Consider the following 26,042-nt stretch of genomic DNA (forward strand, 5'->3'; position numbering starts at 1 on the left):
AGTTACATTTTTTAGTGTTTCTTACTTTCTTCACATGTTCGTCATAACTTTGAAGACAATTACACTATACATTGCAATAACCACTATACGTATAAAATTGTATACTTAATAGGATAGCCATAGACAAGTTACTATTTATAAGCATATAAGATATGAACTTAATATCATTTGATTTTTAGAACGCAGTGAATATATATTCACATTGCTTTTAGGAAAATGTTATTATATGATAACAATATTTTAAATTGTTACTATATGGGTTGTGATTCAAAAAATATTTTTGAGTTTGATATGATTTAAAGGTGATAAATATAGTTTTGATGTGTTGCGCTGTAACCCAAAGGCATGATGTTTCATTATTATGATTTATTGTCACAATACAATTGGAGTGTGATATAATTATGATTCCTAACAACCTTATCACATGATGTAATTTTTTTGTAGTACCAAGTATATTTTTTCACTTTTTTTGGGTAAGGAATTGATTCATTCTAAATTTTATAGGTGTCCTCCTAATGAGTGTCGCTCCTAGAAATCGAATTATTGACTTTGAGGATCAAGTCTGATTTTATACTACTAGATTGACCAATACCTTGTTGGTGATATAATCCAAAATGTGAAACAAAGGATGATACTACAAATAAAATTTTAAAATACCAATAATTGTAAAATAAAAAACGTACCATTTCAACACCAAAAATAAGAAAATAAAATAAAAACATATTATTCACAATTAATCTTTATTTCTGTCTTTGTTGATCTAAATTTTATTTTCACTAAATTATAAATTATTCCTTCTTCCAAAAAAAAAATTGAAGCTTCCTAAGAAAGACATGTTAACAATTATGCAATTAATGAGAAGCAAAAAAAAAAACAATTATGCAATTAAATATATAAAAGTTCAATTTCAATTAATAAAAAGAAAACATATGAAAATTTCGCAGTTGATAGTGCATTTGAAGGTGACAAAGCGCGAGACTGATGCAATCGAATCCAAAGTACGATTTCCTCTTTCAAATTTCCCTCATTACCCATTTCCAAATTTTTCATTTTTCAGTTTCTGAGGTTTTCAGAAACGAATGAACCGTTCTACGCACTGTTTCTGTTCCCATACATAAATTCAATTTCATCGAGGTTCATTTCTATTTTGCTGTTATTAGAAGCCATTTGCTTAATTTTAATTCTGTATTTTTTCCCTATGTTGTTCATGTAATGTAGTTTCTATACTATGAACTAGTCTCATGTATATGCAAAACTACTATTTTGTTTATTTATTTATATTTATTTTGGTATTTTTGATGCAGTTGAAAATTATGGGATCACCAACACTACCATGGCTTTGGGTCATTCAAGCCCTAGCTTCCTGCAAGGAAATCCCCATATCTACTTTACAGGGTATGAATGAAATTGAAAAAAGGTTTTTTTTCGATGTGAGTCTCGGTGCAACGATAAGATTGATGCCTCTTGTGACCTGTTACAGGTTCGAATCATGCTTGTAGGAGTAAGGTTGCGTAAATTTATTATCCCTAGACTCCACTAGGTGGAGGTCTCGTGTTCTAGGTCACTCTTTAATATGCTATCCATGTATTCACAAAAGTTAGGCGTTGGGAGAATTTTGCTCTCTTGAATGGCTCTATTCGGATTAGTCTGAGTTCAAAGTGATTTCTGAATACCAAGGGTCTCGGAAAACAGAAGAAAGGGTTTAATTGTAAAATATAACTTCCTGTTTTTTCTTGATTTCAAATTTTTGTGAATGAAATGATGAAAGCACCAATTTTTCTTGTCATTTTCTCAGAAAAATTTTGAAAACAAGAAAATTTGATCAAAACAAGGTGACATTTCTGTAAATATAATGAATATAGCAACTGAAAAATGAAAATAGAAAAGAAATAAAACATGGCCTTAAATTCAGCCTAATTTTTATTTTAAATGCTCTTTCAAGTTTTACAGTTGTTAATTAGGTTTCTTCCCTTTTCTGTCTTCCAGGTTTGATTGATGTGGCCCCTGTAGAACGGGATGATTTTTGTGAAAAGACAAGGGAATTACTTGCTCTGAGATGTTTGGAGGACATTTTTGGTTCTGCTCATATAACAAATTGTGATGATGATGCTTCTACTAGCCTAGATTCAAGAGTTAGGTTTGATTTTTCACTTGGTTGTGAAGACGTCCTCCAACAAATCTTGAATGAGGTAAAGTTATTGAAACGATCTTGATATGTAATCAAGTTGTGCTGCATATGTCATAAGCTGGATGAAACAATTTGGTTGCCCATTAATTATATTTCCTTGGAGATGTTTTATGATAGTATAGTAGCTTTATTGTTATGTTATTGACATACATTTTTTATTTATTTTTTAAATAAATCAGATACCATTGTCGAATCTGAAAGTGGCTGGACCAGAGCTTTCGAAATGGGACATTTTCCCATTTATTATGCATAAAAGAGCTAACAGTGTTAAATGTCACTTAGAGCAGGTAATGGTAGTCTCCTTTTGTTATTAAGTAAAGAAATGTTTTTACCTGTCTTCATCCCTTATGAATTTAATGCATTTTTATTCACTCTTCTTTTTTGGGTTGTGTCCCCCTTTTCCTTGACGAGTAGCTGAAAGAATCAATCTTTGAGGGTACTCATCCATATACTGATTACTTAAAAGCGAGGAGTGGTTTGGCATTTCAAAATGAGGTTCGTCCAGTACATGTGAATGATGGTGAATGCAATGGTACAATTTTTTTACCCTCTAAGAGGAATAGGGTTGATTCAGCTGATGAGCATGTTGTGGGATACCCGCATGAAAAGCAAGTTCGTAAAAGTGATTGTGATGTTTTCCTAATGAACGCAGAGAAGATTAAATGTAATGGATCTTCAAATACTGAGTCTAAGAAAGAAAAGCCAGTTTCTCCAGGTGGAAAAGGGGTTGTAGAAAATTCAACTGACAATTTTTTTCTGGTTTCTGAGAGCGGAAGGTCTCACGTAGAAAAGAATATCAGGGAAAATCTAGGAGAAGGCTCATTAGAAGATAGACAGAATAGGTTCGTCACTTCAAATCGGTGCAAAGCCAGTAGTAATAATGATGTCTCCCATGATGAATTAAATATTCCCCTCAATTCTACTGTGATGCTTCAGCATACATCCGGAGGTAAATATTGTCAACAACATGAAGCTGATGAATCAGTCCCAATAAAAGTTCCGCAACCAAACAAAATTCAGCGTAAGCTTCCTGAAAGTCTTCTTGGTATGTCAACCACCTTGATGCCTCCACATACATCTAGAGATGAACCTTGCCAAAATACATCTTTGGATGAAACCAAAGATGATACTGGGCATCATGTTTTGCCTATTCCAAAAAATGTTGATGATTTCCATAAAGATCCGAATATAATTAATGAATCCCAATCTAAACGGGATATAGATTTTCAACTGAATGAACCAAATGCTGCATCTTTGAATGTCTCTCAACAACCAGTTATCAGTAATAAAGCTGTAGGTGATACTGTTGATGCATGTGGAGCAGAGTTATCAAGTGATAGTGATGACTATCACAATGAAACAATTGATGTTGCAGCCAAAAAGCATCAATTCTTGAACTCTCAGTGCACATTTGGTCATGATTTGTCAGCATGTACTGAGCAGACTGGAAACCACTTTTGTGTGATGTGCAACCAAGGTGGTAAATTATTGGTTTGTAAAACAACCAGTTGCCCGTTGATGGTTCATAAAACTTGTCTGGGTACCTCTGTTCATATTGATGCAGAGAGCAACTTTTTTTGCCCATTTTGTGCGTATTGTCATGCTATTTCTGAATATCTTGAAGCTAAGAAAAATGCTTCCTTGGCAAGAAAAGAACTATCCAGCTTCATTCATAAGGATATAAGGCATCAAGACATAAAACTTCGTCATGAAGTTCATAGAAAAGGTCATAGTTTTTTATGGATGAGTAGTGAGCATGAGCATACTCATGACAAAAACAATGCAAATGATCGGTTCCCAAGGACTGGAGAGAATAAAGAAGATCATGTAGGTGAGCATGAAGTGAATAGTCTTCACATCGAAAGAAGTCAGCTACAAGCCCTTACATCATTTGCCAATTCAACGTGCAAAGAAAAGGAAATTGTAAATAATGGGTATGTAGAACGATTAAGTGAAGAACAAAGGGGTGAAATGTTAAACTTAAAAAGTTCAACTAGTCGAGGAGTTGAAGAAAACCAGGTGCCAACTGAACTTCTAGATGGTGATGATGATTTGTCTTGTGAAAAAACAACTGTTCTCTCTGTCAATCAAAACATCACAGAAGAAATGCTAGAACAGCACAATACAGTTAAAAAAGAAGATCCTGTTTATGCACATGACACTGACGAAGAGGAAATTTCTAATGACGAACATGAATCTATTTTTTCTAGATATGCCAGGAGATTCAAGAAGCGTAAAAGGCCAAAGTAAGTTTTTATATTTCCCCCATGTATGTGGTCACTTCACTTGTAATAAATTTGAGCTTTTTAGAAGTTTCCTATTTGATGTTTTAATTTGTTTTATGTGAACAAGATTTTCTTCAGGAGGTATTTCCGATTTCCTTTTACTGTAACTTTCAACTGCTCTTTGATAGATAATTGGAATTATTCATTCATTTTTAAGTTTTAACCAATACCTAACTGGAGCTTGCTTCAAACTTTTGCTGTCTTGCTGTGTCATTTTTAATGTAAATCGCGATATAAAGACTCGCACTGGCACACTCATTCTAGTGTTCTCATTTTTATTTTTATTTGCAGCAAATCTCAAGCAGTCTCTCATTCATGATGGAGACAAACTCCAAGGAAAGCTGAGTGGGAAGAGCTGATTGGTAAGGGTATTAAATTTATTTCTTCATCACTTCTTAGAAATAGCTAACTGCATTATGTTTCTGTGCTCTTCAAAATTGGATTTCCTTAGCTTCCAGATTCTGTGACTTGAATGTGAATAATGCGTGAATGACTTATTATTTGATTGATATTTGTTACAATAAATACACTGGCTTTGACTAATCAATCCCTAATCTTAAGGAATTAGAACCATTTAAGGAAACTAGTAATGATAATAATACAATACAGTCAACTAAATACTATCCCAAATTCTCAACACCCCTCAATCTGGAGCATATATATCATATGCATCTATCTTGTCACACACACACATACACACACATATATATGTTATCTTAGGAAACTAGTAATGAATTATCTATCTAAGGAAACTAGTAATGGTAAAGATGCAATACAATCAACTAAATAATATCTCAACAGTGTTTCAGAACTTTCTAATACTGCATTAAATTAGTTAAAGAAGTTGGGTCTACATATCAGATTTGTTTTATTCCACCTTCAGCCCTATAATTTCATATGTTATTTCTCTGTTTTTTTTCCGTATTTTTTGGTGAGCACTGAGGAGGGGTGTTTTATGTATTTTTAGCTTATATATGTTTACAGAAATTTGGTTTTTGTGACCTAGAAACTCCTTTGAAGAAAATTTCGGCATTTGGTCCTCGTGTGTATGATAAGCGACGTCGATGACACCAAAAGACTTGAAGGGTAAAGGGAATAACATTGCAGAGCTTACTCAAAATCTTAATGAAAAGGCTTGATCTTGATAACCTCTAGCTGCTGAAAGTTTTCCATAATGTCATATTATGTGTATACAAGGTCCCTAGCTGTATCTGTAGAACTAGATTTGTTGCTATTTGCACCTTTCATAATCTTTATACATTTGATTTGTATCCTTAGTTCATTTCTCTTATGCTCTCTACTTTTATTCCTCAAGAAATATTTGCCATAAGCTACCACTATTACATTGTTAAAACTAGTATCCTATTACTGCATTAAACTTGCAAGTTGTTGTGTTGAGAAAAGGAAAAAAGGAATTCCTGAAGTATTGTCCAACATATAGTCATGCCCGAATCAAAATATCGAACCGGATTCAAGCCAACCGATACTTGTCCGAAACCATTCCACGAACACCCCTATTAACCATGTGATACATTGTCCTCTGATATTGCAAGATTATCACTCATGGTTTAATAGATGTAGTCACAGCATGTATCATTTGGTTATTTTAACACTGAGATTTACATAGGGAACAATTGCATGGGATAAAGGTGAAGTAAGTCTCGAGAATCAGGTTTTGTATGGCAGGACAACATGTGAAATATGGCTCGTGAAAATGGAAAATGTTTAGGTGGGTCTTACTTAAATTCCTTATCTTGTAGGACAAATTCAACGTTATAGAAATAGAATCCAAGGATGAATAAATAACTACATGACTTTGGAAAAAGTCTTGAAAATATTCTCTTCAGTATTCACCACCTTAACAATATCCATACCCCTTTTTCTATCTCATACTCTTTTCTAAGTTACTACTTACTAGTAAGCATTTTGTGTTAGATATTTTTTAATAGCTTATAACTTTTATGAAATTCTAAATTAGAACAGGAAATATGTTTAAAATAAAAGATGAATGATATGCATAACATATTGTAATAGGTAGCTTTTAGTAATATAAAAACCAGAATTTGAAGTTCAGACTAAAAAATAGAAAGAGGTAAAAAACTGGGTTCTTAAATAGATATAATCTAATTTATGTTTTTTTATAAATAACGGTGGTTGACATAACGGATAAGAGTGGACCCTGTTAACTAATGTGGTTAGACTTAAAATTAGAGTAATTATTATATATTAGACTAGGATAAATTAGTACCTTGAGCCTTAATTTTTCTTTGAAATAATTACTAGATTAGGTTAATTATAGTACTCAATTAAAATTTACTGTGTTTTTAAGGATCTTAACTTCTCAAAATTCTTATTTTTATAAAATTATTTTATCTTTAGCGGGTTTGGATTTGTACTAGTGAGCAATAGGATATAGTAATATTACACTAGTTAGAGTTAATCCTTAGTATAAATAGAACAATTTACTATCTAAATGTCACAATTTGAAGCTAGGGTTATGGAACAAAAGCTACATCTTATATTGCATTGTAGCATTCTTCATGGACTATCAAGTTGTTGGTATTGATGATCCCTCCATGAAATCAAAATACAATTTTTGTTAGGTAATAGCATTGCCAAGCCATATTCATCATTATTTATAAAAGAATATTATTTATGTTTAAATGTTTAGATAAGTAAGATTTTTGAAAATGAAAGGTAAAGATGATATGAATGGTTGCATTGGATTAAATATTTTATACCACATTATCAACAATATCATATGGTGTGTTAGGTTCCATATAAAAGAAGACTTTATAATTATAATAATGTAAAGAATGATGTATCACATAGAACATAGTACAATTTTATAGCCTCCTTTTTATCTTTTACTAATTCCCTATGTAAAAGAACTAATAAAAATAACCCAGAAAAGTTATTAGTTATTAGTAAGAAAGTAAGAAAAAAGGATTTGAAGTATACACTCAGTAACGGTCACACACTCACATGAGCTTTTGCAACATATATCCAAACGTGACAACATTTATACCAAACTTCACTCTTTGCTCCTACATATACCGCGCCATGCATACACACCATGCACTACTACACTTCCAACTATCACTACTACATATAACACACCATCATCACTTTTCCATTGTTCAACAATATTCCAATATCAACCATGGATACATGCAGAAAATCCCCTTTGAAGCCATGGAAGAAAGGGCCAACTCGGGGTAAAGGCGGCCCTCAGAATGCTTCGTGCAAGTATCGAGGCGTTCGACAGAGAACATGGGGGAAATGGGTAGCTGAGATAAGAGAGCCCAAGAAGAGAACCAGGCTATGGCTTGGTTCTTTTGCTACAGCTGAAGAAGCTGCCATGGCTTATGATGAGGCTGCAAGGAAACTCTATGGACCAGATGCATACCTTAACCTTCCTCACTTGCAACCATGTTCCACTGATTCTCCTATCAAATCTGGGAAGTTCAAATGGTTGCCTTCAAAGAATTTCATGTCAATGTTTCCTTCTTGTGGATTACTCAATGTGAATGCTCAACCTAGTGTTCATTTAATCCATCAAAGGCTACAACAGTTTAAGAAAAAAGGGGTTGCAAGTCAATCATCATTCCCATTTAGTTCATCAACCAATGGTCTAAACACAGAAACTCTGAAAAGCCACCCAGAAAATCGCCCGGGAGAAAAAAATGTGCAAACATCGTCCGAAGATATGCTTGGATATTTTCAGGAGAAACCGCAGATAGACCTACATGAGTTTCTTCAACAGATGGGAATAGTGAGAGAAGAAAGGCAGACAGAAGGAACTGATAGCTCGGGAAGTTCAACAGCGGTACCTGAAGCTGTGTCGAGAGATGAGAGTGATCAACTAGGAGTGTTTTCTGACAAGAGTGTTAACTGGGAAACATTGATTGAGATGCATGAAATTGCAGGTATTCAGGAAACAGAAGGTACACAGTTCGAAGCATATGACATAAATGATGACCCCACTTTCTCCACTTCCATTTGGAATTTCTAAGAAACTTATCTGGTTTTTCAAGAAATGAGAAGTGCCTTATCTTAGCTTTTATGGAGTTGAAATCTAGTTAGGTATGAGTACTTGGTATATTTAGCCTAAGCCATAGATCAGATGGTTTTTTGGTTCAACTACTTCTCTATTCCAGTTTGTTTTATGTTTTGATGAATTTCAATCTGTTGCCAACTATGAGTAGGATAGTAGCTTAGAAAAGAAGACTACTTGTGCAAGAAAGGATCTTATTTTGGTGTTAGAGAATGGTAGTAATATACTTTTGACTTACTTATATTTAGCTTTTTATTTATCTTAGAGGAGTGGGGTGTGTGGTCTAGTCAAAATCAGCAACTTCAGCTACTGTGATAAAATATACTTTCCCCCCATGGAACAAAACCATGTCTCATTTGTGCAATAAATTTTACAAATTTCAAGATTTTGATAGCACAAGTTTAGGAAAGTAATTAAAAACATGATGTGGTTAAACCTACCTATGTGTGCTTGATGTTATACATAGTTGATCCTAAATTCGGATAAATAGTGAGTGTCTGTGTTAGACAGTCGACAGTCAATATAAAACTTTGTCAAATTTCTATGGTGCTTATCAACATATGATACTATTGTTCTAATAAAAATATGAAATGGTTAGAATTATCATAGTAATGCATGAAAAAAATAAGCAAAATGATAGAAGAGACTGAAAAATCCACTTCCACTTGATTGTACAAGGTACTAATTTTACAAAAAAAATGTACTTTTTAAAATAAAACAGTTTCCATATACTATATCAAATTCCTTCAATTCCAAATAGCATAGGAGATAGGACATATTTGAGAAACCATCACAGATCTGCTAGTAACATCACCAAAAGCAAAAAAATTGATCACAAGAGAGCAGCAATAGCAATCTTAACCTTGGGGATCAGGTCTACTCATTCTGGTACTCGGATGCACTCTGATACTCGCCATTTTCTTCAAAATACTCAATCAGCCGCTTTAGAAACCCATCACCGGTGACTGTATCAGTGTCACAGACAAGACAGCAGTGCCTTCTTGCCCGTGTCACAGCAACATTCATTCGCCTGCGATCACTTAAAAAGCCCACCTGAAAATTTTATTCCATTTCACTTTTCTTAATCTTTATGCTAACAAATCTGTCATGTAAGACCTTCATCAGGCAAATAAAAAAGGTAGCAGACATGTTAGAAATACCTCTTTCCTTGAGTTGGATCGAACCATTGATATGATAATCGCTTCTTTCTCCCTTCCCTGGAAGCCATCAACTGTTGAGATTTCAACATCCTTTAGTCGATCGTCATTGTTTCTCAGCATCTTGAGTAAAACAACCTGCCATACTAGTTACCAGGATTAGGAAAAAGATCTGCTACTGCTACATTGGCATCCTTCAAAAAACTACTAGGATATGAAGCTCATTTACAGCAAAGGTTCACACGGAACAACTTTCTACCTGAGCGGCATATGGAGTAATAATTCCAATATCAGAAGGAAGCACCCCACTTTGCACTAGTCTGTTTGCGTGAGCCATAGCTACCTCAGCTTCACCTTCATTAAGGGTGCTATCTTCTTCATCTTTCTTTTCTTCCATGTCACATCTAAAGTTCAGCAATATAAAAATTTGATTACATTCCTTTTGAATACTCTAATACATTGTTATAGGCTTCTGTAAAGCCACTTGATATAAAAGAACTTTATTGCCTCCTATGTGATGTAAGTTTTCTCATACAAATTTAGCCATATATTAATGTTTTTGACTAGATAGAAAAAACTGAAATAGCAATTACTGCAAGTAGAATATTCAGAATGCCAAATCATTAACCAATGTACACAAAATTATAATGTGCCAATTTTCATTAGGAAGACAATATCATGTCTTTATTCCATAAGGACAGACTCGTCAAGCAGTTATGAGAGCATATTTCTCAACAAGACATAAACCAACATACCCAGCTATGTCTATGAGAAGAAGGGTTGGTTCGGTCGAAGATGTCTTCTTCACATCCTCAAGATCAAACAGCATATGAGCAGCAACACTTGCATGAGCCTTGACCTGTTATCACATAGTATTATGCATGAAGATATACCAAAATGTTCATCGCCCACTATAATCTGGCTTTTCAGTTCAGGATTGAAAAATCATGCTCTGTGGTGATACAATATCAAGACAATATTTGAAAAGTAGGATCACCTTGCTGTTGTAAAGCTCTTTAGAAGACCAATCCATGATAAGTTCATGCATACGGTACTGGACAGTAAGCATAGATGTGACTTCATCTCCATACATTTCTGCAAGTCTTTCAAAGAGGGTTCTTCCTAAGCCTTTCTTCTCAGCTTCAACACTTTGAATGGTTGGAGGAAGTTGAAGATGGTCCCCTGAAAGTATGCATCTTGAACCCTAAAACAATGAACTATTCAATTAATTCAATATAATCAAAATAACATTAGGCATGTAATGATTAGAAGGTTATCTATTTTAAAGCTGAATCAATCCAAAGTTTACTATCAAGATTTTATTTTTTTCCAGTGCAGAGCCATTTCTCTTTTTGCAAAAGGCAGCAAACTGTAATACTCCTCATAAAACTTATGATTGAGTTTAGTTTGATATTTGATTCTGATCTTTTGTGGCGGTTGTTGGATCAAGTCAATAACACTTTTAGACATTATGGGAGAAATGGAGGATACGATTACTATAATTAAAATGCAGTTTAGGATCATTCACCAAAAGAAATGAAAAAAAGTTTAGGATCAGTAGTAGACTTGTAGTACATGATGCAACTCGTGCCAGAAAATCTAAAATGTGAGTTATAGTTTTCAAATTGTGGTGCCTAAACTTTTTTCCTAAATAAACCAACCTGGCCTTATTTTCAATATATCACTTATCTATTTTCCCTTCCTCCCCCACCCACCAAACACTGGTGGTAATATAAGTGTTCAAGGAGCAATTAAACATAACCTGACACATACATGTAATCAGAAGACGATAAAAAGAAGTCTGCATGTAATAGCGTTATGACCAACATTGAATGTAGTGAACTCGACATTACCTTCAGCAGAGGTATCCAACATGCTATCTCAAGTGCTTGAGCAGCTTCATCAATAATCACCAAATCAAACGACGTGCTCTGTAGTTTCTTAGTAAATGCCCCAATCAAAGTTGTCAATACGACATCAGCACTTTTAATTACATCTGTTACAGCAAGCTGCTGCCTTTTACGCTCTTCTTTGGATAGAGTCCTAAGCTCCTTTTGTATGCCCCTCCTTGTATTTTTGTCTTTGGTTTTCAGCAGCTTTCCATTCAATGCCTGAAAAAATACGTCAAATCCTGTGAAAATTGTTCTTGCATAATTATATTCAATTGTGCTAACATGAAGTTAAAGATGGCATCAACGATGACATCTGAAGAAACACTCTTAGGAACATCAACTAGATGACAACAACAATCTCGGCCATGGAAATAAATTCATACTTCAGAATTAATATTCGGTTTTCTAAATTCGTTCTAAATCTCACCTTCATTTCTTTCCGAATGTCATTTGCAAGGCCGCTATTATCTCCTCGTAGTACCTGATATCATAAAAATTCCACGTAGAAGGGTGAAAACAACAATGATGAGCCATGACATATAAAACATTTTATCTGAAACTTAAATGCTGAAGGAATACTAAGTAATTTAGTCCAACAATAAATATTATAACTAGAAAGCATCCAAAATAAGAGAGAGAAAGAGATAGATAAATAATAGAATATCTGATACTTTGTCAGGAATCTTGCTTAGAGAAAACTTAGCATCATGAAGTTGCGTGGCAGTTGTGGAATTGGCTCATTAGCATTTTTGGAGCATTGGGTCCAATTTTGTCTTTTCATTTTAAAGGTTTCTGTAGCAAGGAGTGAGATTGGTTGGTTAGAATTTGGTACTTGTGGATGGAGCACAATGCCATAATTTTTAACCAGAAACTTTTCCTTCTCATCTTGTGTTTGACAGGGTAGTTTTCTTGGCTTCTATTGGCAGTCAAGTTTTGTAAGGGGGTTTTCTATCATGGATCTTGTATCTACTGAGAGAATGGAGAACTCTCTTGAGCTTATGGCTTTGCTTCTTTTATTTTATGTTTGACTTTTGTTTCCTTTTGCATCTCAAGTAGAACCTCTTATCCTCCTTCTTTGTGCTTTTCTTCTTTGTCTTGATAAATTCTTCGTGTATACAAAAATATAGGTTTCCATATATAAATTTGAATGTTCTTTTGCTGATGCTATTGTGTAGCACAGTAGTAGTATTAAATGATCAAAGAAAATTAAATTAAATTATGAAGACATTGAATCAATTTTAGGATTTGAGTAAGTAGTCATTGTATACCTGAGCATCAAGTGCACTATCCAGTACTTGAGGCAATAAACGTGCAGGATGTCCCACTCTCACCAGCTTAACTCTAATTAAGAAGTTGGACATCGAGAATGAGTTGTAATACATAATTTTACATGACAAACCCATACGAAGTGAAGAACACGTCCCAAAATGAGGGAAAACAATAAAAATTAAACATGAATAGAAGCATAAAAAAGGGTTCCAGCTTATAAAGTTTACACAATATCATTACTTTCTCAATGGATAGAACTAGAAAGGAGGAAAAAACATATTCCTTTCTATGCAATTTTGTTCGTTCAATGAAAAACAAATTCTCAAGTGTAGACATAACTTCGTTGCTTCATGTCGTCATATGGAAAAGTTACTATCACAATTTCACAAGACTTCGATCAAGTGAAACTAGCTAATTACTATTAGAGCATAACAGATAATAAAATAATTATACCTATGTGGAACTAGCCGCTCAACAATGTTGTCAACAGCAATATTTGAGGCAGCACAAGCCAGAATCTTAGATCCCCGTTTCACTTCTTGTAATATAATTTCTACCACTGTTGTAGTTTTTCCAGTTCCGGGAGGTCCATGTAGCAAAAACACATTCTTCGATGATAGGGCTTTTGAAATTGCATCTTTCTTTGGGGATAAAAACAGAAATCCATAACATTGTGAATACAAGGCAGATGTGCAAAGCAAAAAATATGAAATATTCATATGCTGAAACACCACTATTACAGTAACAGGTACATTTTGTACTGGTTAATTGATATCCTAAAACCAATACACATTATGGCCACTAACATACTAAAACTACTTGAATTTGATTTATGGTATTTAGGAAAATTGTTTTGCAAGAGTTTTTCCAAGAACAGTGTTCACTTATCTCCAATCCGCTGACTATAAAATAAAAAATGGAAAGCCAACAAGTTTCTGCCCAAGTAGATTAACCAATATTTTTTCAGAATTTTGACTGCTTCTCTGATTAAAATTAAATGCTGATCGTGTAAAACAAGATTAGCTGATTTCTGGTCCACTTATTTTCAACAAAATAAAGTATAGAGCATGCGCTGGAAATGTGTGATATTCATTCTAGCTTAGTTATGCAATGGAAACTAATAAAACTCAGGTTTTTTGTTATGATTAGATGATAAATAAAACCTGAGTGTTCTATTCTTTTAATTCTTATGATGTCTCTCATAGTTTTAAAGTAATCCAGTTAAGGCCTCAATAAACAATTATAAAGTTGGGAGTGGAGCCAGAATTCAGAATAATTATCATGAGATATTTTTTTGGAGATTCATGATTCATGGTTGGAGAAAGAATATCTAAAATGCGAATGTGAGAACTCGAGATTAATTAAGTAAATATGTCAAACTGTATGTTTAAACATAAAACACTCTTTGAATATTATTCAAATAACGACTGGTTAATGTACCAAAATTGGGAATATTTCTTCTAGGAGTCCCTGAATCATAATAGGCATTAAATACCTGCTGTAACTAATATACAAATATGCTTTATGCTTATTACAAAGGCAGAAACTACCTTAGATGAAACAATACAACAACAATTAAGCTTTAATCCCACTAGGTGGGGTCGGCTACATGGATTGAACGATACCATAATGTTCTATCATAAATCATGTTTATTGACAAAGCATTGGCTGGTAAATCTTTCCTAATCATTTCACCTATGGTTTTTATTAGATGAAATACATTCAATGAAAATAGATTCCAAAAAGTAGAAATATGTTTAGGCAAAAAAAATGGCCGTATAAGAAATTAGGTTACACACACCTGAGAATGATCGAGGTTTTTATTAAAGGGAGTGAAGGATGCATCCTTTTTGGAAATTGTTGGTACCCTCTCCCCAAATAAGACAGGAACTAGATCAGTGGCAGGACCCTTCACTCCTTTACTCAACTGTATTAATGCATCTTTCATCCTGCGATATGTAACCTGCATGTGCAATAAATATTGCAGCATATAAGATGACAAAAATGGGTAACAAAAAAAGATATAAAGGTTCAAGGTGATAAAATGTAGGCTTACACAACAGAAAATGATCGAACATAAAATTATAGTATATGTCAAAACTCACATGGCAGTATAGATAGATAAAGAATTATATTACTAAAATTACATTTTTCTGATTGACAATAAGTCCAAATGAGTATTATAAGGCATCATGGAAAATGAAATCATGGTCTAACAATTGAATTATTCAGTATCAGATTGCATAACTATTCTATACATGAAGAAGTAAAAAGCATCCATGAACTAATCAACGCACCTCATTTGCTACTTTTTCCAGCCTTAGGGGACTGTTTAAACCATCTTCTGGTATATCATCAAAGGCAACAGTTATTGATGAATCCTGTTAGTAAATGTATCAAGCAAGTCAATGTGATGTTCAAAGCTGGGACCATTAGTACCTAACAGCAGGAGCAATTATTTTCTTATCTTTTCACAAGTCTAATCACTAAGAGTTACCTTTAACCTGTAAACTACACCCTGTCCAAGAGCAGGAGAACCTAAATCAGCCTTGTTGAGCTTTAAAACAACAACGTCGTAAGTGCCAAACTGCAAAATAGAAGACATCATTGCCTCCAGAAAGTTATGGTGCTATTCAATGTTGTGTCATTCTCAGAATACTAGAAGCACGTATTTATACTAGGGATAACAAAGGGTATGAGGAAGTTCGAGGTATACATAAAAGATAACTTAAAAATGGACAAGTCATCCAAGAAACATAATTTAAAGACGGGGAAATGCAAACAGTAAAAATAGAATAATAATTCATATAAGATTGACCACAAAAAAGCACCACTTCTTTAAATATGAGTCAACCGGTATAAACAGTTTGAGATTGAACAGATTACAATAATAAAAGGAAGTTGATTCTTTACCTTGTGTGCAGGAAGAACATCTCCTTTTGTAGACTGGAACTCGATCAAAGATTTGCCCATAAGCCCTGTCTGTTTATGGATATTTTTTTCAGGGAGGGAGGGGAACAATATAAGAACACCATATGAATTGAAGATCCAGTTACTACTTAAATAGCACAACAAAACAAGAAAAATCAACTGCAAGCTTTATAAATTTCCACTTCTGCAATTCCTCTTTTTCCTTTTTCCAGCCTATAAATTCCATCTTCCTTTGTCCTTTGGCTTGCCTCCGACATTTTCTTTTTCTTGTCTTCGACCGGGGCAGGCACTCATTCCTATGGTAGCATTTGACGTGCAGACAGGATATGAAGAAACATGATATTCTGTTATGTTCGCTTTGATTTCACTACTTTTGGTGGAATCAAAGTGTTGTAATTTTTAAACTCATGTCTTGTTATGTTCATAAAATATACCATACGTGGAACATAACTCATTCTGTTTCATCCGGTTTTGATACATCTACCAAACACTACCTATGAGACTAACTCATCAAACTTAGGCATTCCTACGAGACCAAGTCATCGGACATAGGCACTCCTGTGAGACTAACTCATCGAACATTGTACTAGGAAATTAATATGTGAGTGTGGAATATAAGCCAAAACAATTATAAAAAAGGTGATGAAGTGAAAAAAAACAAGTAACCTGAACATCCACGCACTTCAAGTTGAGGATTGTTGAGCCCCTCTTTTGAGCATGATCCAAATTCCTCGACGTGCCAGTGGCAATTGAGTTTGATATCTCAGCTTCCTAATCCAAAGACAAAAAACAAAATTGAAAAGGAAAACTCATCATTCACTCATTTAAAAGCGACCATATACACCAGTATTCTAAAGTTATGATCTTTTTCATTATTGTAATACGTCAATGTAACCCATTTCACCATTGACAGTAGATAGCACGAAATTGATGTTAAAGTTGTAAATTAAAATAAAGGGTATCAGAAAGTTGAAAACTTGAATTACAGCAATAAGTAGGTACCTTTTCTAAGTCAAGAAGAGGATTAGTAATAGAGATGAACTGGTCCAAAGAGAGAGCTTTCTTCTTACTTGCCCCTTTCTCCATTGAAGAACAGAAAAACAGAGAAAAGTGAGAAATTTTCAGCGAAAAAATGCACTGTTTTCAATTTTGCTTGATTATAAACTAAGAGGGTTGTGTTGTGGATACTGAAAAACCCAATTTTAAATAGGGGTTGGTAAAATTACCAATTCTTTTATAAATAATAATCTTTTGAGTTTTAATATATTTTGGGTACAGACATATATTCCTTAAAATTATTTTTTATTCGATGTCACAAAAATTAAAAAACTCAAAATAATACTCATAAAAATTAAATAAGTCAAAATAATTATTTTTAATATACTTTATAACATATAATAATATTATTTGACTCATAATTCTAATTTAGATCAATAAAAATAGATTAGATGTTGGCTCATATATTTTTTATTTGTCTAGTTTGTAGTAGTTTATAAGTAAAATAGTGCCAATCTCTTTCTCTACAAGTAATAGTTCTATATAATTTTTCTTACACCTTTCATTTATTTTTCCTCGCCAACCTTTTTAATTTTTTTTTCATCTTCCAATGAATCCTAATTGATATTATTAAGAACTTTTTACAATATTTTTATCATCTTCATTGGTTGAGTATATATGTGAAATTTTTTAAGATGAAACTAACTAATTTTGAACAATATTTTAAGTATAATTATCATGATTTTATGCTTATGTATTTGTTTAATGTATTATTTAATTATATTCTTAATATATTTTAAACATTATTAACCAATTTCATGTTATTTCATTAAATGTACTTATTTTAACAATTTTATTTTGATTATATGTTTGATATGACTTATTATGAATTATAGTTGTGGTATAGGTTTGTGAGTTTATTTAAAGATAAATGATAGATTTATACTATTGACTAGGTTTTTTATTTTAATTACTTAATCGGTAAACAAATATAAAACAATTTAGGGCGTGTTTAAGAATTAAAAGTGTAGTGCACTAGTGAAAGTAGTCTTTATATAGTAAGCTTTTGTTTTATTCAGTATTGTAAAAAAATTGGTTGGTGTCGATTGGTTTAATTAGTAAATTGATTTTAATAACAGTATGATATAATAATTATATCGGTAATACAATCATACCGATCAAAATCAGGTTATTTCAGTGGGTTTTTATTTTAAATTAATTTTTTAATGAGAATAAAAAATTTATTAGTTTTTTATTGATTTTTCAATATTAAAGTTAATACATTATTTATGTATATCTAATTTTATAGTATACAGTTTAATTAGTAAACCATCAATTGAACCATTGTATTATTATATCAATACTCTAACTAATTTGATGATAAATATGATATTAATAACACCTGTCATATAAGATATATAAGGTGAAAATTTTGCAAGGTTGGAATCTACCAATTTTAGAATTCAATTGGGTATATATATATATATATACTTCTATATATCTATACTAAGGAAAGCCCAAAATAACCATCTAACATGATGTAATTTGTGGTTCTTCCTATTTTGCCCTCATTATTTTCTAATTTTTACAAAAAAAATCATATATAACCTAATGTTCATCTCCATCTAATATATGCTCATATTATTTAGTTAATTATTTTTTATTCTTACATTGTGACTATCAGTCTTTAATATAGATTATAGAGCATTACACCAATCAAATAAATTCAACACAAAATATTATGTTTAACAGACAAACTATACATTATAAATGATAGGAAAGCGGATTGATAGACACGATAGTGACTGTCAACACGCTAGTTATATATAAAGTCAAAACTTAAAATAATTATTATCATGGTCCTATTTTCCTATTTTGCTCTTTAACATTTTTTATTTCTAAAGTAAATCTATATAATTATAAAAACTATAATCAATACATCTCATTTTAAGTTGAATATTATAATAAATACAAAAATATAATATGAAGTACATCCAATTAAAACATTGTAATTCTCTAAAATAAAAAATACAAATTTAATACTTAATAAAAATATTTAATGTAATAAAATAAGAGTGTGGGTCGACTGTATGTCGACACACTAGTACACATAAAGCTAAAACATGATTAAAGGATCATATAATTGAATAGACATAATTTCTATATTCCAATTTTGCCTTTTATTATATCCAATATTTTTTGTGTTTGTCTTTATAATATACAAGTTGCTAATAATTTTGTAAAATATACACTTGATATAAAAAAATATAAAAATTATAAAAACATTGTATGCACATTTGATATCAGAAAAATGAGAATGCAAATTGAGAGATATGGAGTATGAGTGAACACTCTAGTTACGGGTCATGATAAAGTGGGAAGATGAAATAAAAATGATATAAATACAGGGAACAACTGAATGAGAATACTAGTAAACCATATAATATTGGTCTAAAAAATATTTTTATGATTAAAAACATTAATGTAAATAAATATTCAGATATCTTGTATTTTAAATTGAAGTATAGTAACATATTGTAGAGAAATGCAACGGTGGAGGGTATAGAGTAATTAGTAATAAAAAGGTATCATTATCAAGATTATTATTAGCATTGGAAACAAGTTGAACCAGAATTCAGTTTGATAAGGATTAATTCAGCTCAAAACTTGACTTAAGTTCGGTATGTTTTTTAGTTCGAATTCGACTCGGTTAAAGTTCATGAACTATTTGGTTTAGTTCAAATGGTTTATTTGGACAACTCAAATAATTAATTAAAATTTGAAAAATATTTGAAAAGGTTTTATATATATATATATATATATATATATAATAACAATAAATATAAAAAATAATGTATGAGTCATAATAAACATAAAAATTAGTTTTTATATATATATAAATAATTAATTAATTAAGTATATATATATATATATAAATCTATCGATCTAGCTCATGAACCTAATGAGTCGAACTATATTCAACTTAAGTTCGGCTCATTTATTTAACGAGCTTAATTTCTAACTCAAGTTTAGCTCATTTGGTTCATGAACTAAGTTTATCGAGCTAAATAATAAATCGAGTTTCGAACTAATAACGATTTGGTTGGGTTCATTTCCGGCCCTAATTATTATTATTATTATGTATTCAGAATCAAACTTATGATAATTATTATAACTCTAGTTTATCCAGTTGTTGTTTTAAGATAATGACACCATTATACATAATTTTAATCAAATCATATCATATTTATGGGCAATCATGTATTTTAGATAAATCAATACAAAAAGTGTGGTTCAGAACTAAAATTACTATATAGATTTTTCTTCTAGATTTTTCAATTTGTTACAACATTAACATAAAATGATTAAAAAAACTTGATATGGTTGAATCTTAAAAGCCTAACGGAATATGTGTGAGAAGAATTCAATATCGAAGCATTAAATTGCTTTGTAGAGATAATGGTGGGTTTCAATCCTTAAAATATTACTACAAGATAAGACACTTATTATAAAGATTTTGCAAGTAAAAAAAAAAATTGAAGCATTATTCGAAGCATTTTTTATAATGTATGCTCTCTTTAATGCTTCTCCAAGTTTTCCCAAGATTACAATCCTAATAATAAAAATAGGATTTTGATCTTTTAAAGATATAATAAGATTGACATCATGAATCACTCTGAAACATAGAAAAAGATATCTATTTTTTAAATATATTTATAGACTCTATTTTTAAAAAATATGATAATATTAAGAGTGCTAAAGATGTGAAAGACTTTAGCCACCTATTTTCATGTTTCGAAAATTAAAAATAAAGTTTCAACTAATCATTAAAAAAATTAAATTAGAAAATATCTTCCTACCACATATTAGATTTCTATTTAAAAATATAAAAATAAAAAGAATTTCACAAAACAATATCAAATGAAATTATTTAAAAACAATTATCTATAATAGTTTTTAATAAGAATTATCGCTACTCTTAAAAGAAAACAGTTTTCTTAACACCAACATTAATAACGAGGATAAAAAGTTGAAAAACTAAGTAAACCAATATAGTTATATTAAAAAACGTATTGATCATAATTAAGCAAACAATAATTATAATTTTGGTCTTCTATATATATCACAAGATTATTGATGAAGATTGAATAAAGAATAAAATATGATATTGATCTTCTAAATATATGACAAGATTGACACCAATGAAAATATGGTGCTTATCTTATCATGGATTCTATATCTAAAATATTGTGTATATATATATGAATGAAGTATAGAACATAAATGTAACTAAAAACTAAGAAATATACTTTCTTTGTGAAAGAGCCATAGATGAATATGGAGAATATGGTGCATCTTCCTGAGAATCTAATAGTTTCAATCCTTACCCTATTACCAGTAAAGTCTTTGTTACGTTTCAAATCTGTGTCTAAGTCTTGGTTTTCTCTCATATCTGATCCTCATTTCGCAACATGGCACTTTGAAAACGATGCTGCACTCGCTCATAGATTTTTGTATTTGCCACCACCTTTTAGTTATGATTCTCAAGCTAGATGTGTTGAGTTAGATTCATCACTTAACACTCATTCTGATCATGCTGTAAAAAATACTAGCTTTTTGCGTCCAACTTATTCTAATATTAAAGGTTCATGCAGAGGGTTTCTTCTATTCTTGCATCATGATTCATATTTTTATTTGTGGAATCCATCAACTAGTGTATACACAAAACTATCTTTTCTTATTGACTCAACCAATGTGTATGCCTTTAAACCAAACAGTTTCTATGGTTTTGGTTATGATGCATCAAGAGATGAGTACTTGGTGGTTGTTCTAACATCATGTGACCCAGAAGATGATTTAACAACCTATCACTATGTTGAAGATTTTGAAACCCATTGTGGGTTCTTCTCTTTGAAAACTAATGAATGGAATAATATTGAGGATACTCATTTGCCTCCTTATATCAATGTCTTTGGAGGTGTTGGAATGGTCTTAAATGATAGCATTCATTGGTTAGCCCTTCGTAGCGATGTTCCGAAGAACATTGTTCTTGCCTTTAATTTGATGAAAAGGAGTTTTTTTGAGGTGCCTCTTCCAGCAGAAGATTGCAACATAATACCAGGATGTTGTGATTTATGTGTTCTTGGAGGATTTCTTAGTCTCTGTGTCAGTGGATACAATGTGATTGATATATGGGTAATGAAAGAATACAAGGTGGTTTCATCTTGGAGTAAGTCTATTGTTGTTTATGTGGATGAACTTCCAATAAAATGCCATTACTTTTACCCTATTTGGTCCACCAAAAATGGTGACATTGTTGGAATTAATGGTGGAAAATGCTTGGTGAAATGCAATGCCAAAGGAAAGGTGATAGAGCATTATATGTATTGTGATGATCTTCGTGGATGTGAAGCTGCTTTTTACAAAGAGTCTCTATTTTCATACTAGTTAACATTGGACAAACATGAAAAGTAGATAGCAGTTGTGTGTTTCATTTTAAGTTTTAGGTTCCCCTATTGTTTATGGTTGTATCTTAAGTACATTTCACTTGGATAATAAACATAATTTTGATTGTTCATGAATAAATGTGTTACTATTATAGGATCTTAGGTTGTTGTTGCTGATGTCTATGAAAGTATTGTTTAGTGTCATGGTGATTGGTGGGGTGGAGGTTCAATTGAGAATTTCAAATCATTCACTGAAAATTGTGTGAAGGTAAATGATTTGTACTTAAAAAATATATACCTCCTAATATTTTCATGTGTCATAAACTATAATATGCAGTCATAGAATTATGACTGTATGCCAATTAAAATATATATTTTCATCCTTATTCATAAAATTTATTTTTAATTTAGTCTTTATAATGAACAAAACTTTCAATTCAGTCTCCATTATTAATAATTATTCACTTTTTTGCTAGTTGGTTATAAAATTCAGGCTGAAAGAGCTAGCTGAATGTTCTTGGCTCAAATAGGACTTGCTAGTGTAGAAAATTAAAAGTCTAAGAAGCATAAGAAATTAATCACCAAGAGGCATAAGTGAAATTGGTGGTAAATGATAAGTGAGAACATGAGAACACAAATTACATGTAACAACAAAACCATGACAATAATTTTGGAGATAAAGCAGAGCAAAAGCATTTGGTCATTACTAAAAGTACAACATTGTTTCTGCTAAATGAATAGCAGTAGACAGATTATTAGCATGCATCTACTTCATGCAGAAACTCAAAAATGCCTTTATTAAAGTGAAAAGCTTACATTATCAAATTTATGCAGAAACCCAAAATGCCTTGATGGTGTATAACTTAACAACATGATACATCAAGTAGGTAATCCTCAATAGTCACTACAAATTCACTTTCATCCCAAATCTCTGAAAGTTGGTGGCAAAAAATACTTCCATGTGAAAATCTTCAAGTTGCTGGAGGAGGCATATCTTTAACTCATTTATATATGAGAGCATCACGTCCGGGCCCAACACCAATGTAGTGGATAGGGGTACCAACAAGCTCTTCTATCCTTTCCACATATTGCCGCGCAGCTTTAGGGAGGTCGGAGTAGTTTCTAATTTTAGAAATGTCAGTCTTCCATCCAGGATGTACTTCATATTCAACCTAAAGCGTAAAAAGAGAAATAATTATAAGAAAGTTAAATACCAATCCCCAAGCAATGTACTAGTAATAAAACCAAATAAAAACACTTGATTCTGCTACCGAGAACTCGGGGGAAAGTGGAGGAATGCAGTGGAAGGGAAAGACAGAAAATTAACCTTCAACTGCTCAAGAATATCGAGATCTGAAGGGAATGAATTGATTGTGGTACCATCAGCATGCTTATAAGCAACACCCAACTGTATTTCATCAAGATCCGATAAAACATCCAGCTTGGTAAGATTCAGTGACGAAAAACCATTGATCTGACAGGAGAATCTTAATGCAACTAGATCAAGCCAACCACAGCGTCGAGGACGGCCAGTGGTTGTGCCAAACTCATGGCCAGCAGATCTAAGGAGATCACCTCCTGGACCCACAATTTCTGTAGGGAAAGGACCAGAACCAACTCGTGTAGTGTATGCTTTCACCTGCACAGCCAAAAGAAAGATTAGCAAGCTATGTGGTTAGGTTGTAAAAATTATATTTGATCGATAAAAAAACAGGAAAAAAAATAAGTTAACTTATAAGAAGCATAAGCTTCTTCCTAGGTAAGCCAATTCAAACAAATAGGAAAAGATGAGCAACTAATTTAACAAACAATAATGCAAAGATAAGTGTCTACATACCACTCCTATTAAATCACCGATAGCTCTTGGAGCAATACCAAGACCAGTGCATATCCCACCAGCAGAAGGGCTAGATGAAGTAACAAAGGGATAAGTGCCAAAATCAATGTCCAGCATGGTAGCTTGACCTCCTTCAACCAAAATCTTCTTCTTTTGTGCTATGGCATCATTTATGACATGAACAGTATCGTCAATGTAGGGTTCCAATCTCTCAGCATATCTCTTGTAATTTTCAACTTCTTCTTTGAGCACCTCTGGACCATATTTGAAATCTTGGAACCTTGATGCCGCGTCCGATAATAAAAGATCAAGCTTCTGAGGAAAAGTATCCATGTGTCTCAAGTCCCCCACTCTAATGCCATTACGGTTAACCTTGCTGGAGTAGCACGGTCCAATGCCTCTCTTAGTTGTGCCAATGAAAGATTTATTAAGCTCAGCTTCTCTCAGCCCATCCACTGTTTGGTGGAAATCAAACAACAGGTTAGCACGATCAGAGATCAATATCCTTCCCTTGCAAGAGACCCCATTCGATTCAAGCCCATCAATTTCTTTAAACAGCCCTGGCAGATGCACCACAACTCCATTCCCAATAACACAGAGAGTATCCTCATTAAGGATACCGGACGGAACAAGATGAAGGGCAAACTTCTTCCCTTCCGAATTATAAATGGTATGGCCAGCATTAGCTCCACCCTGATACACATGATCACAAATTTTCAGGTCAAATAACACAGAAAAAAGGTGTGGCGAGTGACCTAATTCATTCAGAAGCACCAAATGGAACCAATTATGTAACGCTCATAACTCATAAAGGTGAACCACAACGTTAATTAGCCAGCCAACCAATTTAGAGAACAACAACAATAACTAAGCCTTAGTCCCACCGGGTGGGTCGGCTACATGGATCAACCGACACCATAATAGTCTACCATAAATCATTAAGTCTGCCAATCAATGTCCAGAGAATCCTAATAATTCCAAAATCTTAAATAAAAGCATTGACTAATACATAACTATTGGGTCCATGAGCAGAAATGACTCAATCACATTGTTACAACTTGGAACAACCTCAGACCACAGTACAATGAACCATCTCCTTCGACAAACAAACATATATTAGTTATGATTTACACCTAAAACACACAGAAAAAATCTTCTTTTCAAATTCCAACACTAACCTAACAACACAATATACTTCATTTCATTGAATTCCATGAACTACCCATGATTTATAGGAAACGGAAAAGGGGTAAAAACGGAAAAAGGAGTGAACTTGAGAGGTTAGAGTAGATTATTATAGTACCTGACAACGAGCAACGATTTCAAAGTGTTGGGCTAAGATATCAACGAGTTTACCTTTACCCTCATCACCCCATTGACAACCCAATACTCCTGAAACCTGACTCAGGGACCCGATTCGATCCTTGGAGGAATCGACGGCGCTGAGCTTCGGCGGAGAAATGGGTTTTGCAGAGCATACGACGACGTTTCGGGTGGTGTGGGAATGGTGAAGATTGAAGTAGCGTTGTTGTTGAAAGTTGAAAATGGAGTGAGAAGAAGAGATTGAGGTTGAGAATGTCATTGCTGCTAAAAGACTGAATCAAATGGAAGAACGAAAGTAGAAAACACTGCGTTCAGTTTATATTCGTTTCACCACTTTCCCACTACACAAACCCTTATTTTGTTTTAATGTAATAAATGCACTATGTAGACATATATGGAGAGTTACTATATTATTCTTTATTAGTTTTTTCTATTATGGATCATTAGGAATCCGAATGAGATGGATCGGGTTTCAACCTGTCCAATATATATAGGTTTTACATGTAATTTTGCATATATTAATCGAGTTCGCAGTAGAGTATAAATTATACAGAACCCGAACCCGAAAATTGAACTTGAGTAAAACTCGAATCCATTTATATCGAGTTTTCCTTGTTAAATTTGAATTGGGTTTGGACAGATATTTAAGATTTGGTTTTT

The 26,042-nt window shown here is 32.6% G+C and overlaps 5 protein-coding genes across 10 annotated transcripts; 3 read left to right on the forward strand and 2 right to left on the reverse strand.

The window, feature by feature from the left end:
- Positions 881-5,755, forward strand: LOC109334660. 4 transcript variants are annotated; one of them, XM_019570540.1, is made up of 7 exons: positions 881-998; positions 1,305-1,395; positions 1,987-2,189; positions 2,368-2,475; positions 2,603-4,434; positions 4,765-4,835; positions 5,458-5,755. In XM_019570540.1, exons 1-6 carry the CDS (start codon positions 930-932, stop codon positions 4,790-4,792), a joined length of 2,331 nt encoding a protein of 776 aa, XP_019426085.1. In that variant the 5' UTR covers positions 881-929; the 3' UTR covers positions 4,793-4,835; positions 5,458-5,755. The 4 variants fall into 4 exon arrangements, with proteins under 4 accessions (XP_019426085.1, XP_019426086.1, XP_019426088.1 ...); XM_019570541.1 differs by having other exon boundaries at positions 5,480-5,755; XM_019570542.1 differs by lacking the exon at positions 881-998 and adding an exon at positions 1,005-1,134.
- On the forward strand, positions 7,426-8,743 carry LOC109334658 (dehydration-responsive element-binding protein 2F). Its single transcript, XM_019570536.1, has one exon. The coding sequence runs from the start codon at positions 7,637-7,639 to the stop codon at positions 8,486-8,488; it is 852 nt and encodes a 283-aa protein (XP_019426081.1). The 5' UTR covers positions 7,426-7,636; the 3' UTR covers positions 8,489-8,743.
- LOC109334656 (DNA-binding protein SMUBP-2) lies at positions 9,165-16,961 on the reverse strand. Its single transcript, XM_019570535.1, has 15 exons — positions 16,782-16,961; positions 16,446-16,550; positions 15,762-15,830; positions 15,346-15,435; positions 15,146-15,229; positions 14,650-14,811; positions 13,302-13,489; positions 12,848-12,920; positions 12,007-12,060; positions 11,541-11,798; positions 10,685-10,891; positions 10,443-10,546; positions 9,947-10,091; positions 9,691-9,825; positions 9,165-9,583 (listed from the first exon to the last, which is right to left on the reverse strand). The coding sequence occupies exons 1-15, from the start codon at positions 16,863-16,865 to the stop codon at positions 9,407-9,409; spliced, it is 1,935 nt and encodes a 644-aa protein (XP_019426080.1). The 5' UTR covers positions 16,866-16,961; the 3' UTR covers positions 9,165-9,406.
- Positions 21,114-22,346, forward strand: LOC109333911 (F-box/kelch-repeat protein At3g23880-like). The gene has a single exon (XM_019569493.1). The coding sequence runs from the start codon at positions 21,114-21,116 to the stop codon at positions 22,221-22,223; it is 1,110 nt and encodes a 369-aa protein (XP_019425038.1). The 3' UTR covers positions 22,224-22,346.
- Positions 22,837-25,726, reverse strand: LOC109334557 (adenylosuccinate synthetase 2, chloroplastic). 3 transcript variants are annotated; one of them, XM_019570391.1, is made up of 5 exons: positions 25,363-25,726; positions 24,060-24,752; positions 23,550-23,861; positions 23,184-23,394; positions 22,837-23,139 (listed from the first exon to the last, which is right to left on the reverse strand). In XM_019570391.1, exons 1-4 carry the CDS (start codon positions 25,639-25,641, stop codon positions 23,224-23,226), a joined length of 1,455 nt encoding a protein of 484 aa, XP_019425936.1. In that variant the 5' UTR covers positions 25,642-25,726; the 3' UTR covers positions 22,837-23,139; positions 23,184-23,223. The 3 variants fall into 3 exon arrangements, with proteins under 3 accessions (XP_019425936.1, XP_019425937.1, XP_019425935.1); XM_019570392.1 differs by having other exon boundaries at positions 22,837-23,136; positions 23,183-23,394; XM_019570390.1 differs by having other exon boundaries at positions 22,843-23,394.

Source organism: Lupinus angustifolius, chromosome LG19 (assembly GCF_001865875.1).
Source record: "Lupinus angustifolius cultivar Tanjil chromosome LG19, LupAngTanjil_v1.0, whole genome shotgun sequence".
Classification (NCBI taxonomy): domain Eukaryota; kingdom Viridiplantae; phylum Streptophyta; class Magnoliopsida; order Fabales; family Fabaceae; genus Lupinus; species Lupinus angustifolius.

What these genes read in the sequence shown, in the direction of transcription:
- LOC109334660 (XM_019570540.1), top strand. Translation starts at nt 930, where the DNA reads ATGAAAATTTCGCAGTTGATAGTGCATTTGAAGGTGACAAAGCGCGAG. An exon ending in CTGATGCAATCGAATCCAAA is followed by an intron (nt 999 to 1,304) that starts GTACGATTTCCT and finishes TTTTTGATGCAG; the next exon opens with TTGAAAATTATGGGATCACC. An exon ending in CCCCATATCTACTTTACAGG is followed by an intron (nt 1,396 to 1,986) that starts GTATGAATGAAA and finishes TCTGTCTTCCAG; the next exon opens with GTTTGATTGATGTGGCCCCT.
- LOC109334658 (XM_019570536.1), top strand. Translation starts at nt 7,637, where the DNA reads ATGGATACATGCAGAAAATCCCCTTTGAAGCCATGGAAGAAAGGGCCA.
- LOC109334656 (XM_019570535.1), bottom strand. Translation starts at nt 16,865, where the DNA reads ATGGAGAAAGGGGCAAGTAAGAAGAAAGCTCTCTCTTTGGACCAGTTC. An exon ending in AAAACCTCGATCATTCTCAG is followed by an intron (nt 13,490 to 14,649) that starts GTGTGTGTAACC and finishes TTATCCCCAAAG; the next exon opens with AAAGATGCAATTTCAAAAGC. An exon ending in GTTGGATACCTCTGCTGAAG is followed by an intron (nt 10,892 to 11,540) that starts GTAATGTCGAGT and finishes TCATTGTTTTAG; the next exon opens with GGTTCAAGATGCATACTTTC.
- LOC109333911 (XM_019569493.1), top strand. Translation starts at nt 21,114, where the DNA reads ATGGAGAATATGGTGCATCTTCCTGAGAATCTAATAGTTTCAATCCTT.
- LOC109334557 (XM_019570391.1), bottom strand. Translation starts at nt 25,641, where the DNA reads ATGACATTCTCAACCTCAATCTCTTCTTCTCACTCCATTTTCAACTTT. An exon ending in AAATCGTTGCTCGTTGTCAG is followed by an intron (nt 24,753 to 25,362) that starts GTACTATAATAA and finishes CATGTGTATCAG; the next exon opens with GGTGGAGCTAATGCTGGCCA. An exon ending in ATATTCTTGAGCAGTTGAAG is followed by an intron (nt 23,395 to 23,549) that starts GTTAATTTTCTG and finishes TTTACGCTTTAG; the next exon opens with GTTGAATATGAAGTACATCC.